At 47.1% G+C, this 19,016-nt stretch overlaps 1 protein-coding gene across 1 annotated transcript in view; it reads left to right on the top strand.

Annotated features, from left to right (window-relative positions):
- The window catches only part of ANKFY1 (ankyrin repeat and FYVE domain containing 1), an 80,306-nt gene that overhangs the window by 7,290 nt on the left and 54,000 nt on the right, over positions 1-19,016 (top strand). The window contains exons 2-3 of the mRNA XM_043582705.1: positions 13,474-13,666; positions 18,038-18,156. Of these exons, the coding sequence (XP_043438640.1) occupies positions 13,474-13,666; positions 18,038-18,156 (312 nt within the window). The remainder of the gene's footprint in view (positions 1-13,473; positions 13,667-18,037; positions 18,157-19,016) is intronic.

Genomic DNA, 19,016 nt, shown 5'->3' with positions numbered 1-19,016 from the left:
GTTTTTTATTTTTGAGAGAGTGCAAGAGACGGGGGGGGGGGTGGGGCAGAGAGAGGGGGACAAAGGATCTGAAACGGGCTCTGTGCTGACAGCAGTGAGCCCAATGTGGGGCTTGAACTCGCAAACCATGAGATCATGACCTGAGCCAAAGTCAGACACTCAACCCACTGAGCCACCCAGGTGCCCCTAATTTACCACTCTGGATTAATGAATGGCTGCTAACCCCTGTTAGAGAAAATTCCCATGTGCATTGGAACAGGTACAGAAAAGTCATAGTGGTGGTAATTTACCACCAGTGAGGAACTTATCTGTTCTAATGCCAAGAAGGACGATAGCATTTTCTGAGTTGATATTTTGATGTAGAAAACCTGAAGATACGCCTGAAACACAAATTATTCTTGAAGTCCTCAAAACAGGATGTTGCCACAGCTTTTATAATTATTTTTTCTTTTAGCTAACGGACATAAAGAGTAGAGATAAAGTCACTTAGTCATTAAAGAATTATACAAGAACACTAATTCATTGATAAAATTGAAGCTGGAGTGTAAGAACCGTAGAAGTATGATCATCGGAAATGTCAGTATTTTGTTCATCTAAAAAGACTTGATAAGCACAGTTTGGTTTATTTTATTTATTTATTTATTTTTTTAAGAATATTTATTTATTTATTATTTTTTTAATGTTTATTCACTTTTGAGAGACAGAGATAGACAGAGCATGAGCAGGGGAGGGGCAGAGAGAGAGGGAGAGACAGAATCCGAAGCAGGCTCCAGGCTCTGAGCTGTCAACACAGAGCCCGACGCGGGGCCCGAACCCATGGACCGTGAGATCATGACCTGAGCCAAAGTCGGACGCTCAACCGACTGAGCCACCCAGGCGCCCCCGCAGTTTGGTTTAGAATTGGAGTAAGCAGAGGGGCATAGAAATTGCATTTAAGATGGGGAATGGGCTGAACACATTCAATTCCTGCTTAATGAATTAATAATGTGTTTGCTTTCCTGATACTGGAGCTGAAATTAGGCAGCATGGAACAGTGGCGTGAACATTGGCTTTGGCTGAGGATCTTAAATCTTGGGTTGGCCTTTCGCTAATTGTAGAGTTTTAGGCAATCCACTTAACCTAACTGAATTCTGTTTGTTAAGGACTGTACTATTTGGGATATGTTGGTCAGACTATGAGATGATGAAGAATTAAGTGGTACAGGAAATGTCAAAAAATATCAATTCCTTCTTTTTATTGCAAAATGTTGCAACTAGATTTTGTTCACTATGTAAAACTTTGCTGTTGACATGAACGTGGCAGGAAGCTGTGAGGGCTTTGAAATCTTTTGCTGCACAGAGTCTTTTGTTTGTGAAGGTGAGTGTGTTAGTTTCCTACCGCTGCTGGAAAACATTTCCCCCAACTGGGTGGGTGGCTTGAAACAACAGAAATGTATTCTCTCGTGGTCCTGGAGGCCAGAAGTCTAAAATCAGTATCCCTGGGCTGAAAGGAAAGAGCCCCCCAGCTCGTAGTCTCCCTCTAGAAGAGAATCTTTTCCTTCTTCCTGCTCCCAGTGGCTGCCAGCATCCCTCAGCTTGTCAGTCTGCAGAGCCAGCATCCTGGAGTCTCTCTGTCCTGTCTTCATATGGCCTTTCCTCTGTGTGTCAAAGCTTTCTCGGCCCCCCCCCCCTTTTTTTTTTAATTTTTAAATTTATTTTGAGTGGCAGAGGCGCATGTGAGCAAGGGAAGGGCAGAGAGAGAGGGAGAGAGAGAGTTCCAAGCAGGCTGTGCACAGTCAGTGCAGAGCCCAACACAGGGCTCGATCCCATAAACTGAGATCATGACCTGAGCTGGAATCAAGAGTTGGACACTTAACTGACTGAGCCCCCCAGGCCCCCCTCCCTCTGCTCCTTCTTACAAGTTCATGTGTACTTGCATTTAGGTCCTGCCCGCATAATCCAGGGTAATCACTCCCGTCTCAAACTCCTCAATTCAATCACATCTGCAGAGCACGCTCCCTGCCCCCCCCCCCCTTTTTTTTTGCCAGGTAAAGGTAACATCCCAGGCTCCAGGGATTAGGACGTGGATATGAAACGGGGCATTTCTCAGCCTACCACAGTAGGCAGTGTCATGTGGTTTGCTCTATTAAGTCGTAAGATTTCTAAAATTTCTCCATTCGTGTGCGGTTTCTGAAAGCTCAGAGACCATGCCACACAGTTCAGAGTACTGCAGGATTAGTGTGAATAGCAGAGCTGTACAAAGTAGAATACAGAGATAAGCAAGACACGTCCTACCCTCCAGAAACTTCTTAGAGGAGCCGGAATGCCCCAGAGGGAAGCTTGTACCTTTGTCGCCGGTGGAGAACCGGCTGAAATTGTTGGGCTGGAAGATCGGTGGCTGTGTGTGGAGCGGTGATGAGGGAGGTGTGAGAAGGGTGGTGGTTGCGTGTGTGTGAATGGTGCAGGCCTCAGGGAAGTGTTGGTGTGATGGTGTGCAGAAAGAAGCGTGTCAGGGTGCATCCCGGAGGGAGAGTGTGGTTAGTTTTATGAAGGCATGATCGACAAATGGTAAAAGTCACCAATTTTAACTTGTCAGTGAACAGATGTTCATGGTAGTGGAAGCACACTGCCGTCATGATGCAGAACATTTCTGCAACTCGACAAAGCTCCCTTGGACTGCTTTAATCCACTCCATTCCTGGGCCTCCCGCAACCACTGGCCTGCTTTCTGTCCCTGTGGCTCGCCTTGTCTCCGCCTCCCTCTGGAATTCTGTGGCCTGTCGTCTCTGTGTCTGGCTTCTTGAACTCGGCATGCTGCTTTCGAGGTGGTGAGAGCCCGTGGTCTGCGTCTCCTTGTGGAAGCGTGGTATTCCGTTATATTTCCGTAGCGTGTTTGTGTCCATTCGCCAGCTAGACATTTGAGTTCTTCCCTGTTTGTGGGGACAGGTTCTCATTTCTCTTGGGAACTTAACCTGGGAGTGGAACTGCTGGGTCACAAGACAAGTGTATGATTAACTTTCTGAGAACCCGCGGGACTCTTGCAAAGTGGCTGTGCCGTTGTGCGTTCTCACCTCTCCCATCTCTGCCGACGCGTTCGTTGTAGCCGCCGGGTGGGTGCGCAGCAGCACGTCAGTGTGAGTTTAATGTGCGTTTCTTTCCCGACTCATGGTGCGCGTCGTTTTATGTGTGTGTTTGCCGCGTGTTTGTCTTCTTCGGTGAAGTGTTCAAATCTGTAGTCCTTTTTTATTGAGTTGTTTTGTTACAGTGGGTTGTAAGAGTTCTTCATTCACACAGTCTGAGTACAAGTCCTTTGTTGGAATACACTACCCAGGTGTCTTCTGCTGGTCTGCGGCTTTCTATTCATTTTCTGTATGTTCAAAGAACAGCGGTAAAGATGTCCTAAGTTCCAGTTTATTTTTTCTTCCATCGTTAATTCTTTTTATCCACTTTAAGAAATCCGTGCCTCATCTGAGCTCACTAATGTTACTTTTCTGTTTTTTAGTGTAGAGGTTTTATACTTTCAACCCTCGCGTTCAGGTGAGTTAACTTTTGCATAGCGTGGTGTGCAAGAGGTGTTCACTTGTTCTGAACGGATGCTCGGTTGTGGCTGTCCCGTGGCCTCTCCTCATTCCCTTTTGAAGTCCGTGGCACGGTTGTCAAACCACCTGTCCAGGCCGCCTGCTGCCCTGAATGTCCTGATGCCGGTACGATGTCCCAGCCACTGCAGGCACGTGGCAAGCCGTGAAATCAAGTCACGGAAGTGCTGCACCTGTCTTATCCCGTCCACCCCTGCAAGTTGCTTTGGCTACTCTGGGCACTTTGTGTTTCCATGCAAGTTTTAGAATCATCTTATTATGGTCGGCCAAAAAATCTGCCGAAATTTTTATTGGGATGGTGTCGGAGGGTAGATCGGTTTGGGGAGAGCTGATGTCTTAACAACACTGAACCTTCTGCTCCGTGAGCGTAGTATACCTCTCCGTTCATTCAGGGTTACTTAATTTCTGTCAGCAACGTTTTGTAGTTTTCAGTGCGCAGGTCTTGCATCTGTTTTTGTTAAATTTACCTCTAAGTAGTTTATATGCATTTATTACGCTATTATAAGTGGATTATCAGAGTTTATATGTAGATAACTCAGGGATTTCGAATCTGGATAACAGTTGAAATGGAAGTAGGAAGAGGAGTTTGATTTGAGGAAGATGTGAAGCTTGATTTGGGGCTTGCTGAATCTCTAGTACCGATAGGTTGTCTTCCAGTGGAGCTGTGGAGATATTTGGGGCCATTTACAGGGAGGTGACAGTAAAACGTGAGTGTGCATGAGACCTTTAGGAAGGAAAGTTTAGTTCTAGGTCTGAACCTTGTAGGACTGCTTCCTACAGAGTGAGTAGGTAGTCGGACTAGAAGGTAAGAAAGGTAGGGAGACGTGGAGTGCCGGGTAGGGAGCCGGAACAGAAGGGTTCCAAGAAGAATGGGCCGATTGAGAGTCGGACGCTGCAGACAGGTGGAGAACCTGGAAGGATAAGGAAGAGGTCGTTGAGATGGGTGACTCTGCCATTCTGACTGGGACCGCTTCCGTGCAGGGGTGTGTGGGTAGAAGCCGCATTTCAGAAGATTGGGGAGGTACAGGAGGAGGCAGTGAGTCAGGCAGACTCTTCAGAAATTGGCGCATTCAGTCCAGAGTGTGGCAAAGTGCGTTTGGGATGGGCTAGGAGAGTGTGTTTTCGAGGGTGGGAGGTGAGCCTGCAGAGTGGGGTGTCTTGAGAAAGGTGCCGTCATCATGGTTCAGGGCTTGGTCAGGGGAGGTTAGAGGACGTACACTTCTAGGCTTTGGGACAGATTAATGCTTTCTTCTCTTCATTTGGTTCTGGGCACCATGTTGATGTACTAATTCTTTCGAAGTCGTCTAGAACAGGGGTTGGTAAACTATGGCCTCTTTGCCAAATCTGACCTGAGATGATAGCTTTGTGGACAGCCCTTGAACTAAGAATGAATGAATGGATGAAAATGAATGAATATTTTTAATGGCTGAAGAAAAAACTCAAAAGACTATCTCATGGCATGTGAAAATTAGAGGACATTCCATTTTCAGTGTCCATAAACAAATTCAGGGAGAACAGCCATGCTTGTTCATTTGTGCTTTTATATTACAACAGCGGAGTCGAGTAATTGCCCCAGAGATCATACGGCCACAGAGCCTAACGTAGTGTCTGGTCCTTCACTGAGAGTTTGCCAAGTTCTGACTCAGAAGAAGAGTCTTACACGGACCATTGCTATTTTGTTTTCTGACTGTCCCATGACTTTACTGATTAAATACGCACGCACACGCACACACACACGCATACATATAATTATTTTAGGCTCTTCATCGTGAATGCAGATTTTTTTGTCTCAAGCATTTTTGATTAACTCAAGACTGATGAACTGTCAGAAAGCTCATCGAGATGCCTGACCTCAGACTGTACAGAGCAGATGGGTGCTTATTTTCTGGACAGAAACATAAAATTATAATGCAAGCTGCTGACAGCCTTCACCAGTACTTAGCATAGCTCCGTTGGTGAAACCATTATATGTTACGTACATTTCTAGGCTTATCTTTTGAAAGGAAAGTTGGAGGAAGAGAAGGAAGGAACTTCTCCTGAAAGCAGCCACGTGATGAATCAGAAGGAGATAGTAAACCTTTCAACCAGACACTGTTCTAGAAGATTCAGCGTGACTTGATTTCTCCTTGGCAAAACTCTGAGATACTACTATTATTCTGATTTCTACCAAGAAAACCCAAGTGCAGAGAGTAGTAACTGTCCAAGGTCACACGGCCAGCAGGTGGGCAGGCTGGGGCTGCAGCTCAGTCGTCCGTGCTCATGAGGACTGTGCTGTGGTGCCTTTCTGAGGATCGCAACAGCAGCAAAATGTTTGCTGACCACACATTGCAGGGTGGACTCATCTGGGGTCGTTACAGTGGTCACGACATACGTACAGGTAAGAATGAGGCATGTGGCTAAGGCGTCCCAAGTAGAAAGTGTGGGACCAGGTAGTCCTGCCCCAGAGCCTGTGCCCTCAACCTTGCACTGTGCTCTCTTCATCATTGCTCAGAGTGCTGATCTTCCGCTTCTTCCTGCGAGAACTCTCACGGCTTGGTGGCCTTCCGGGGACACATTTGCATCGTGTGCAGGCAGACAGTGTTCCCACGGAATGACGTCTTGGCCGTTACTAAGAAATGGTGTGCTGCTTGTGATACCACTGATGGGTGTGCTTGTGGTCTGGTGTCCCTGCAGAAGATTCTGGGCAGGGGAGCATCTGTGATTTTGCGAAGAAGAGCCCTAAGTCCCCCTGTAGCCCTTTTTTAATCTGGCCTCTTCTCTGCTGATAATCTTTATGTCTTGTGTGAGTGTCCAGGCGGCCAGGATTTTTGTGTCAACAATTCTTTTTTTTTTTTTTTTAAGTATTTATTTATTTTGGGGGGGGCTGTAAGCAGGGGAGGGGAAGAGAGAGGATCCAAAGTGGGCCCTGTGCCAACAGGCTGACAGCAGTGAGCTGGACATGGGGCTCAAACTCACGAACCATGAAATCATGACCTGAGCCGAAGTTGGACGCTCAACCGACTGAGCCACCCGGGCGTCCCTGTGTCAGCAGTTCTGGAGAGAGATTAGGGCTGTTGCTGTAGATTGTGGAATTGTGTGTGGATAACTGATACCCAAAGAAATTTACAGGGATTCCTTGAGAAAATGATTGGAGTGGAACTTTTATGACCTCCTCATCTAGGCATTAGAAAAGGAATCAGCACCTTTCTACTCTTAAAGACAGATGTCGTCATCATTCCCCCCACAGTGTCTGCATTCTTGGTGACTGATTAGTTTTTGCCCCTCTGGTCTGAGTCCCTTGTCGGTCCTCTGTCGGTGCTGCATTGTCTGGAAGAGGCACAAGTGAGACTGCCTTTCCAGAACTCTCCCAAGAGGCAGTTCCCGATGTGCTATAGTGCTTAGCACGTAGTAGGTGCTCCATCAATACTTGCAGATTGCTAGTTCAGTGAAACAGAAACACAGTTGTTTCCTGATGCCATAGTCTGGGAAGGTTGGTGCTCTTGAGGAGCGTTGGCTGGGATACTGTGTGGCAGGTGACAGGGTCCGTGCGCTCTGTGAAGGAAGAGTCAGCCGTCCGCAGGCCCAGGCCGCCCCGTCTTTCAGGCAGGTGAGATGGGACTGTAACCACCAGATGGAACTCGCAGGATGAGGTAGCCATCCTCTCCAGGGAGCTTAGGCGGAGGCTGGGGGAGCCAAGTACCCTGTCTGCCCTACAAACCTGTTGCCTGATAGTGGTTTAAAAGGAGACTCTGACCAAGAAAGTAGGAGACCGAAGCCTCTTCCTTGCATTCTCTGGACCCAGTATGCTACAGACGCTTGCAGGCTCGACTTAAAAGTAAAACACCCCTTTTCTGGGACTTCTTCCCTTGCTCTCGCTTAAGCCAGGGACTCTTGCTTCGTGATCTGCTTGTACCCCTGTCAGAGCGCCAGGACAGTGTTACCTTGGCATTGGCGCTACCTGGGCGCTTCGCCCGTCTTAACAGGTGACACACGTGACGCAGCTGTCTTATTCAGGGTGAAAATCCCCGAACAGGTCAGTGAATGATCAGAACAGTGTGATTCAGCGGGTCTTGTATCTTACCAGTAGTATTCCTAGAGCAGTCTGTGTGCGTGTGACTTGGGCAGCTGCTTGCTGGGTGCTCAACCCTCTCTCCAGGGCAGTCGCTCCCGTACGGGGGCAGCCCCCCCCCCCCCCCTATCTCCTGAGTAGTTCGAGCTCTGGCTCTTGCAGACAGCCTGGGATGATGTCATCGGGCAGAGCCTGGGAGGCGGGGTTGGTGGGCTTCTGCTGCTGGCTTTGCCACTTCTGCCCCTCATGTGTATCGTGTGGGAGCTGAATGCAAAGATGTGGTCTTTTTTTTTTTTTAATTTTTTTTTTTTTAACGTTTATTTATTTTTGAGACAGAGAGAGACAGAGCATGAACGGGGGAGGGGCAGAGAGAGAGGGAGACACAGAATCTGAAACAGGCTCCAGGCTCTGAGCTGTCAGCACAGAGCCCGATGCGGGGCTTGAACCCACGGACCGCGAGATCATGACCTGAACTGAAGTTGGATGCTTAACCGACTAAGCCACCCAGGAGCCCCTGTTTTCTGTTTCTTTTTAAATGCTGACAATCTCTGTATTTTATTTTTTAATTTTTGAAAAATTTTTAATGTTTATTTTTTGAGAGAGAGACAGAGCATGAGCAGGGGAGGAGAGAGAAAGAGGGAGACACAGAATGTAGAACAGGCTCCAGGCTCCGAGCTGTCAGCACAGAGCCCGATGCGGGGCTCGAACCCACGGACCGTGAGATCATGACCTGAGCCAAAGTCAGACGCTTAACCGACTGAGCCACCCAGGTGCCCCTCAAAGATGTGGTCTTAAGGCTCCTTCCCACCAGAAAGTTTTGTGATCTACAAAAACCCTTATCCTTGGGTATTAGGGGTACCTAATCCTTAAAATGTGCATAAAACAATATATTTTGTTTCATAAGTGTGCATAGACTTAAAACTCAAATATTACGTGATTTATAACAAAAAACAAGTTCTGGGGCACATAGGTGGCTCAGTCGGTCAAGTGTCCGGCTCTTGATTTCGGTTCAAGTCGTGATCTCATTGTTCATGGATTCGAGCCCCGAGTCAGGCTCTGCACTGACAGCACAGACCCTGCTTGGGATTCTCTGTCTCTTCCCCTCCCCTCTCGTATGCGTGCTCTCTCCCTCTCTCGCTCGCTCTCTCTCTCTCTCTCAAAAATAAGTCAACATTAAAAAAAAATAATAAGTTCTGCCCCGCAGTCCTGCTCCCCAGACTACTTTCTGCTCTCACATGTTTATCTCTAAGGGGTTGCACTTCTGCTGCTGTTTCAAGGTTGGTCCCTGTCGACCCCACTGACTTTGTACTACTGTTGCAAGTCAGGAGTTGCCTTTTTGAGAATTTTGTTTAGAGCACAGCCTAACTTGCACTTCTTCCAAGTGAACAATAGTGAGCTTTTTTTTTTTTAAGTTTATTTCTTCATTTTGAGCACACAGCACAGCAGGGGCAGAGAGAGCGAGAGTGAGAGAGAGAATCAATCAATCAATCAATCAATCAATCAGTCAATCCCAAGCACGCTCCGAGCTGTCAGCAGCACAGAGCCCAATATGGGACTTGAACTCACAAACCATGAGACCATGACCTCAGCCAAAACCGAGAGTCAGACGCTCAACCAGCTGAGCCACCCAGGCGCCCAATAGTGATGCTTTTTAAAGAATGTTAGGCTTTGCTTTTTGGTGTGGGAATCGTCAGTGCAGACTTGCTGTCTGAGGGGACACAGTATTTAAAGTAGCTCGTTGGTATTTGTCTGTGTTCAGTCGTCTGGTTTTCCTTTTGTCACTTCACGCTTCTCATGATGTCCTGTGCATTTGCCATGACTTTCGTTGATCAGTTTTAGTTCCCAGTAAAACATTTGCATTCCTTTCTGCTTTTCATGACTCAAAATACAGTGTGTAAACTGTTAAAATATTTTAAACTGTTTGTCCAGTGGTTATGTGACTGTGCAGGCGAGTGGGGACGTGTGCCAGCCACCTGCCTTGTGATTGAGTCCCTCCCCCAGCGTACGGATAGACCGAAGCTCTGAGTGATGAACTTGCCCACCGCCCCGTGGCGCGTTGCTGGAATGATTTGGACCCCTATCAGTTTGACTCCAGAACCCACTATGGGCATGTGTCAGTTCGGTTTTAACTTTTTAATTGAAACGTAGGGTATATGCGGAAAAGAGCAAATCCTGAGTGTAGAGCTCAGTGAATTCTCAAAATCAAATGTGCGTTTAACTACTAACTTGTTGAGGATGTTACCAGCACCCCAGAGGCCCCCACGTTCCCTGCAGTGACTGCCCTCCTCCTGTTCCTTCAGCGGTGACCGTACCGTGGCCTCTGACGCCATAGATTCGCGTTCTACCAGTGGTGACCGTGAACAGAATTTTCTGTGGCTCTTATTTAATGGTGCGTCCTTTTACGCTTTGTCTTAACACACCTGGAAATTCATGCCAGGTTTTCTGTTTCCTTCTCTGCAGAAAAGAGTGTAAATTCCGTACCTTACATGAAATTTAATATCTTACTGCTTTGTGCTACATACTTCCCCCTTTGAGGTAAATAATTGCAATTCTTGGTTTGTTTAGTCTAAGTCACCGTGAAGGACTCTTCAAAATCAGTGACTGTACATTTGTCACACCAGAATAAAAGTATAAAACAGAGTCCTGCCTACGCAGTTTTGTGTACTTGTAAATGCTGCTTGCTGAGATCATTGCCGTGTTGTAATAGGATCGTTGTAAGTGCCGCTTTCCTTTAGCCATTGGCTTTTAAAGCAGTATTTTGTTTAAATACGCATAGGCCAAATAATTGTAGTGTTTTGGGACGAAGTGTTATTTACAGGGACCCTCATCCGATATGTAGCTCACGCGCGCACTGAGCAGTTCAGCAGCTGGAGGCGTATTTTCATCTTGCAGGTGTCTGCTGCTTTGTTTCTCCAGGAATAGTGATCACATCTGAGACTCACACCCAGCTTTGCGACTCCAGGCATGTGTGTAAATGTGGAACTTCGGGGAGAGAAGAAAATGTTTCCTACTTTGTACGTGAAGAAGATAGTCTGTTAACATTTGTACAGATTTCTCTGAAAATACTTGCTCTAATTATGAAAGCAGAACACGTTTGTTCTAGAATACCTGAAGTGTGCGGAGGAGTGCGGTAATCCCGCGTCTCAGTGAGATCTGCTCAAATTTCGTATTGTCTTTTACTCCTCGTACGTGTGAATATTTACAATAAAAATTGGAACGATAAAATACGTTTAGTTTCAGTGCCTTTTTTCTGTTAATATATTTATCTTTGAGTATGCACATTTTGAGTTACATGTTTCTTTGAAAACATTAGCTGCATAATAACTTCAGAGTCAAGTACCACGCTTCGTTTATTTAACCACTCTTGTGTTTTTGAACCAGTTTTTGATGGTTTCCATGTTATAAAGAATTAGCTTTTAGGCAGCAGGTGGGGAAAGGATGAAGTTGAAGAGAGGAAAGGAATCCTGTTTTATAAAACTGAATTGATCAAATATTTAGTGAGCCTTTGTGTATCAGGCCCTGTAATAGGCTCTGGGATGCGGTGGTGACTCTGTTCGCATTGGAGATCAGGTACGACGAGCGAGGGCCTGAATTTAGTCATAGTGGGGGTGGGGATAGAGAGGACCTGAAGGGTTCCAGGGTCTTTCCCAGGGAAAGATGATTTTTTTTAAGTCTATTTATTATTTATTTCGAGAGAGGGGCAGAGAGAGAGAAAAAAAAACCCAAGCAGGCTCTGCACTGTTAGCTTGGAGCCTGATGTGGGGCTCGAACTCACAAACTGTGAGATCATGACCTGAGCTAAACCAAGAGTCAGATGCTTAACCGACTGAGCCACCCAGGCACCCCAGGGGGGAGCTGATTTTGGAGTTGGGGTAGGGTTGGGGCCATGTGACTGAGGGGGAGACATTTAGGATTACTCCCGCATTTCTCCTTCAGATAATAGGCTGCACAGTGGTGTTGTGATCAGTATAGGGACAGTACAAAGGCAGAGCAAATTTGCTTCGCGTTTTGTTCTGGGCATAGTTAACTGGAGGTCCCTCTGGGCCACTAGCGAGCAATGTCTGTTAGGCAGATGGACGGAGGAAGCTAAGAAGAGAACTATGGGGGTGGGTCTGTGGATCACTGGCACTTAGATTGTGGCGTCAGCCGCAGACCTTGACCTGGTGTAGCTGCCTCGGGAGGGTGTACAGTTGAGAAGAGGGTCGGGGTAGATCCCCGGGGAGCATCGGTGATCAGCGGTGGGAGGGAGGCAGAGAAGCACGGGAAAGACCGAGAACCAGAACTGGAGAGAGGGTGGGGTGTTGCAGTCACAACAGAGGTGTCGCAGAGAGGTGGGGTGTGCAGGATGAGAATCATGGCAAGTGTCTGTTGGATTTGGCAGTTAGGTCATCGGTGAGACGACGGTCAAGGGAGTGGTGGGGACAGGGCAGAATGCCTGGGGACTTGGGGTGAGGAAGTGGCGAATGGCACCTGGGGACAGAGGGCGGAGGCGGAAGGACGGCTTTGTCTTAATAGAGTCTGGCACGGGCTTCTGTGGTGAGGAGAAGGACCCAGTTGAAAGGGACTGAACTTGCAGAGAAGGGAGGTTGATGCTACAGCGGAGGGAGGATCTGAGTGCCGTGACGGGTTTGGAGTTCGTCATCGGGGGGGACCCTACTTGGGCAGGGCGGAGGTACTTCGTCCCTGGGAAGAATTGCTGGTAAAGGGCCCTCCTGAGAATGAAGTGGGCTGGGGGGACGGTGGGCTCGAGGGCAGTGTCTGGTGAGAGCAGAGGGGTGAAGGCGCCGAGGCCCAGAGAAGGGGGCCGACAGCCCTGTGGTTCCGTGGCTGAGACCCGGATTTATAGAGGTGGCGATTGGCACGGTGCTGCGAACCCCACCGAGGCTCAGAGCCAGGTAACGAAGGAGGGAGGTTTCCTGACTGTGTACTTGGTCCGAGAATCCTCCCTGCGTCCTAAGTTAAATTGGTCACAGGTTCTCACACCTCTGTTCTTTCCTTCTAGGGCTCCCTGGAGTTCTGTGCTTGATTGTTAGCATGGTCATTATGATTACAAAAGTTTACTTCCCCCAGAAACTCAAAGCTCTGAGGAAAGATGCGTGTGAATTTGCTTACCATTGCGCAGTCTTTAGGACCTGGTAGTCACTCGGCAAATATTTGTTGAGCTTAACGAATCCAGTGTGGTGGTTCTCCACCTGTTCAGTGCGCCCCAGCATGCCTATGGAGTGGGACTAGCTTCTGTCCGAACCATTATGACTGCCCCGCTTCCTTCCTGAAGGAGGGAGTGTCGGGTCGTGTGGGGGAGCGGCTAACACTGGCCCTGGGCTCTTACCCAGCCCCACATCTCACCAGCCTCAGGACCACGGGCACACTCTCAGTGTCTCTGTGACCTGTGCAGTGTGGCTTGTGACAGTGCTGCCCTCGGGGGGTGGTCCTGCAGCTTGTGTGAGAGAGCTCACGTAGAGCTTATAGAACGCGTGACATATAAAAATCAGGTTTCACTACAGTGGTTTGAAAAAGTGTCCTAGGTGATGCTGACAATCTTTCCTTGAGACCTCTGGCTTTACGGTAAAGGATTTGCAGGCCAGGTACCTGTTAGCATCTTGTGTGCGTCTGTTCCTTGTCATTTATTGGCCATTGGTCTTCAGAGAAACCGAGAAGAGAAAGCCCTGGACTGGGAGGGTCTTCCTGGCCCGGGGACACAGTGCCACCGTAAACAAAGCCATTCTGGGTCCTGAAGGAGCATCGCTAAGAAATTGTCACCTTGCTCCATCCTCTCTGTGGGGGGAGAGCTTCGTGAGTACTGTTTGCTTCGCGCCTGCCACGATAAACAGGGATCTCTGTCTCCCTTGCAGAGGAGGTGGCCAAGTTGGAGAAGCACTTGATGCTTCTCCGGCAGGAGTACGTGAAGCTGCAGAAGAAGTTGGCGGAGACGGAGAAGAGATGCACCCTCTTGGCCGCGCAGGCGAACGGCGGGAGCGGCGGTGAGTCCTTCATCAGCCGCCTGCTGGCCATCGTGGCCGACCTGTGCGAGCAGGAGCGGTACAGGTGAGCCCCTGGACACGGCCCTGCCCTGGCTTCCCCGGGCCACTGCGTCACCTCTCCTCTTCCCGACGCTCTTCCCAAGTTCGTGTCTCTCCAGCCAGGATACTAGCAAACCTCTAGTCCCTGGGATGTAAGCTCTTTGGGGAAAGATTCTGCTGCTTTTATTTCCTCCTTAGCTCTGGCGTGGAGCGTGCAAATTGCGGATATTACTGCCGATGCAGACAGGGATTAGCCTGCATGTCCGGGGGTTCTGAGGGGAAAGGTCACTTTGTCTTGGGAGAATCAAAGAAGGCGGCTTGGAACCAGCGGGCAGGGTAGCACGATGGTCGAGGGGGGACCTGGAGCCACACGGCCTGCGTTAGAAGCTCAGCTGTGTGTGACAGGCTTCAGGCTGCTAATCTGTATAATGGGCACACTGCTGCATATAGTAGTGTTGTTGCGAGGGTTCAGTTAGCGAGTACGTGTGTTAAAGCCCTCAGACCAGGTTCTGGCACCTAGTAAGCGCTCAGTTGTTAGCTGTTGTTATGAAGTAGGTTTTGGGGTAAATGTCAGAGGCTGGGCAGGACTCAGTAGATGAAGACAGTGATGTTGCTGGTCGAGGGAGCCTGAGAACAGGCGGGGACATGGCAACGTGTGCAGGATTTAGAGGACGGGGAGGGGGGTGCCGTCTAGTGTACACGTCACATGTCAGGCCCTGGAGGAGGCGGGGAAGTTGGGTTGTGTGCGCTGGGAGGCCAAGGGGAGAGACTTGGACTTGAGCCTCTAGGAAGTGAGGAGCAGGCACTTGGCTGTCGGGCCTCCAGAGCCGAGGTGGTGTTTCGGGAAGACGAACCTGGTAACATCGTGTAGAGAGAACTGTGAAGAGAAGGGCGCAGGGGTGCGGTGGGAATGTCGTGCAGACTGCAGACCAGAGATGAAGATGAGCTGGGTTGGAGTGGCGGCAGCGGGAATGGAAAACCGGATTTAGCTAAGCCTTCGGGAAATTCCAGAATAGATTAGGGCATTTAAAACTGATCAAAATCCAGAATCGCTATCTTCCGTATTACTCGTTTATAAGACAGAGAAAACCTAAATGCCGAAAAGATAGGACGTGTGTACTCTGAGGGAAGGACAGCCCTTTAAATTGAACGGATGTCACTACTTGTAAAATATCATTCGTTCATTGTGTCTTTTCTTCCCCTCTTTTTTCCGTGGACAAGACAAAGCCATGTTTCTGCTGGCACCGGGAAGCCTGACCTATTTCTGGTGCACGTGTGTGTCCCCTGCCCCGAGGCTCTTCCCTCACAACTCCCACCATTCGCTTTCTCTCACTTACCCACGGAGGGTACCACTATCCTGCGGTCCCTCTGGGAGACCGTGAGAGTGAGCCTGGTCAAGGCTCCAATGGGCCTCTCCTGGGCTTCGAAAGCCTGTCCCTTACCTGGTGCGGGCCGGATACCAGATGGGGAACAGCGCTTTCAGAAAGGACTTGAGCTTTTTTTTTTTTTTTTTTTTTTTTTATTTTTAAATTTTTTTTTTTTTTAAACATTTATTTATTTTTGAGACAGAGAGAGACAGAGCATGAACGGGGGAGGGGCAGAGAGAGAGGGAGACACAGAATCGGAAGCAGGCTCCAGGCTCTGAGCTGTCAGCCCAGAGCCCGACGCGGGGCTCGAACTCACAGACCGTGAGATCGTGACCTGAGCTGAAGTCGGACGCTCAACTGACTGAGCCACCCAGGCGCCCCAAGGACTTGAGCTTTTGAGTGGAATGCCTGAAATTGGAAAATCTGTTTCTAAAGCAGATGATGCTCTTTTACCAAAATAAGAAGAAAAAAACCCACAAAAACCCCACAAAAACTTTGTCCTATAAACAAACATTTTGTTGTATTTAAATATATATATTTTTAAAGTAGGTTTCACGCCCAGCGTGTGGAGCCCATTGCAGGCCTTCCTTGAACTCATGACCCTGAGATCAAGACCTGAGCTGAGATCCAGAGTCAGACGCTTAACCGACTGAGCCACCCAGGCACTCCCCACCCCCGCCCCCCCCACTTTGAATAGTATTGTGGTGCATCTCAGTAAGTGGAGTGATTAAAGAGTAGGTATTAACAAGTGTTTAAATTGAGAAATGTGGGAGAAATTGGTACGTTTATTTTTACTTAAGTTCAGGAGAAGGCTTTTGCCCCTGAAGATAGTTAAAAATGATCATATGTAGTTACTCACTGTACCCTTCTTTTAGATCAGGGTTACAGTTTTTTCTGTTAATGTGTTTGAGAAACTCTAGCAAGAGCTCTTTATGCCTCTTTAGTAACAACATTTGTATTTTACAAGGAAATGCACTTTGATTGGAATGAAAATTAAAAAAAAATTACTGGCCTCCTAATTGTTTCTGTGTAGGGTGCTCAGAAAGTTAGCCGTCTTCCATTTTTGAATTGCATTTTTAGAAATTGTTATTATTAGAAATTATAGTGAAATCCTTGTCTGGATTTCCCTTTGGCATGTTAGACTACAAGAGAGAAAACAATTTGACCTGATATTCATGAATATATAGAAACATTCATTTTTATAATTTTGTGGCTAAGACAGGAAACAGTCTTCATTTCAGTTAATGGAATTTAATACTTTATACATGAATTTAGAGCTTAAAAATAATTTGTGCTTTGTAAACAGCTTCCTGTTTTCATTGAATTTTAGAAATTTTATCACAGGATGTGATTTGTTGTATCTAAAAGTATTTTTTTAATGTTTATTTATTTTTGAGAGAGAGAGCACTAGCTGGGGAGGGACAGACAGAGAGGGACAGAGGATCCAAAGTTGGCTCCTCAGCTGTCAGCACAGAGCCCAACGCGGGGCTTGAACTCACGAACCGTTCGTGAGATCATGACCTGAGCTGAAGTCGGACACTCAACCGACTGAGCCTCCCAGGCGCCCCAGATCTGTTCTGTCTTAAATAAAATATCAATTCCATTTCTTTTTTATTTATTGATTAACAGTGTTTGGTGCTAACAGTAGTTTGTAATAATTTGAAATACTGAGTATCCTATTTTTCTGATCTAACGTGATGAGTTGCAGCTTGGTCTTAGAACTACAGTTGCTGACATGCTTACATCACTATAAATACGTTCTAGACACAGCGCTCATGGAGTAAACCGTCTCTGTGTCACGCATTATATAGAAACAGTATTCTGCTTGGGTTTCCTTTTAAGTGGATGCGTTCATTCCTATGATAGATATTTATTTTATTTTATTATTTTTTAGAAGACTTTTCATTCCTCATTAGTTTTGTCACTCTTTTTTTATGTTTATTTATTTTGAGAGAGCATGTACAGGTAGGGGAGGTGTGGAGGGAGAGGGAGAGAAAACCTGAAGCAGGCTCTACTTTGAGCACAGAGCCCAACTCAGGGCTCGATCTCATGAACTGTGAAATCATGACCTGAGCGGAAATCAAGACTCAGATGCTCAAGTGACTGAGCCACCCAGATGCCCTTAGATTTTTTTTTTTAAATATAGTAATTTTTGTATTTAGTTTGTAAAGATTCCCAACCTAACGCATTTTTGGAGGGGAGTATGAAAATAAAAGAACATGTGAATACACAGAATGATGATAATTAAGGACTTCGGATTGCTGCGAATGAAACCATATGGCACATTCTCGTGTCAGCCCCAGCGGGTCATCCTTAGGAATTTATTAAATGGCCAGACGCTTTCCTCCCTCAGCAGTTGACATTTCAGAGTCAGACATGTTAACTGTTTGGAAAGGCCTATTTCATGTAATGGCTCGTCATAAGTATGGAAACATGTTTGGAGAAAAGGTTTCTCCTACCCCATTTCTTTATAAATGGTTGAGTGAAAATGTCCAGTAATAGGTCTGAATGTTTCTGTGGAGGACAGGAATATAGATAGTGGGCCTCATATCCTTGACTGCTTTGTCAAAGCCAATTTGTTTGTGGTTTTGCTGCACAACCTTGATTGTGGGCTGGTGCCACACTGCGTGCAGCCCCCTGGTCTCCAGGGCTTCTGCACAGTGTTCGTGCTTTCCGTCCTTCTCTCCCTGAAGACCTGTCTTGATCTGCTCTGTGTGAAACCTCTTCTGTGTTCACCGAATATTAATGATCCTGTTTAACTGATAGGTTCACCGCCCTGAGAATCACATTAGGGAATGTCTTTGAAGCGGAACATCCCATGTGAACTGAAACCAGAAGTTAGAAATCTAAAACGTGTCTAGCAAGATAGTGTAAACATGACCCATTAGAATTCAGTGCTAACACAGAGAAATAACTTTGCTGTCACTCTTTTTGCAGATATATGTTGAGCGGTCAACACCCATACGTTTATCATTTGTGAATCCCAGCTATATGTAATTATGATGACATCTTTCTTTTTGTGTCATCAGCGATCTGAAGATAAAGGTTGGGGGCAAGCACATCAATGCTCACAAGTTCGTCCTGGCGGCCCGCAGCGACAGCTGGAGTCTGGCCAGCCTGTCTTCCACCGAGGAGCTGGACCTGTCAGGTGAGCCTCTGGCCTGCTCAGGGCTTAAAACCACCAGAACGAGAACTGTTGGCAGAAGATGATGTGTGTCATTTTGAAATAGTAGTGGTTTAATGAAAGTAGAAAACCTTTTTTTAACCACAGGGTTTTGTGGGTTTTTTTTAAGCCTTTTCATGGTTATTTTTTTATTTTGAAAGAGAGAGGGAGAGAGAGACTCCCAAGCAGGCTCCACACTGTCAGCACAGAGCCTGACACGGGGTTCTGTCTCCGGAACCTTGAGATCACGACCTGAGCCGACATCAAGGGTCGGACGTTCAACTGACGAGCCACCTCGGTGCCCTGAAAGTAGAAAACTTTTCTTATCAATTGATGGCGACCGTGAACTAGTTAAATAGTGAATCAGTGGGTTGGACTTAAATACTTCTGCTTGGGGCGCCTGGGTGGCGCAGTCGGTTAAGCGTCCGACTTCAGCCAGGTCACGATCTCGCGGTCCGTGAGTTCGAGCCCCGCGTCGGGCTCTGGGCTGATGCTTCAGAGCCTGGAGCCTGTTTCCGATTCTGTGTTTCCCTCTCTCTCTGACCCTCCCCCGTTCATGCTCTGTCTCTCTCTGTCCCAAAAATAAACGTTGGAAAAAAAAAAAAAAAACTTCTGCTTAATACTTGACTAATAAATTGTAAATATTTGAGTATCTGCAATATTCTTACAATTTATATAATATAAATATCTGTCCAGAAATTCTTTTCATATAATATTAGAAATATGGGAGTATGTGCAGAAAAATATTTTTCTCCCACTCCTAGAAAAAGTCCTGGTGTTCAGTTGCTTAAAATTTAATCATTGTTGCCAAGTACTTTTCCTGATGTTCAGGAATTGGACTCAGA

Source organism: Prionailurus bengalensis, chromosome E1 (genome assembly GCF_016509475.1).
Source record: "Prionailurus bengalensis isolate Pbe53 chromosome E1, Fcat_Pben_1.1_paternal_pri, whole genome shotgun sequence".
Lineage (NCBI taxonomy): Eukaryota > Metazoa > Chordata > Mammalia > Carnivora > Felidae > Prionailurus > Prionailurus bengalensis.
Note: the sequence above shows the minus strand (reverse complement) of the source record. Positions and strands in the feature narration are given on the sequence as shown.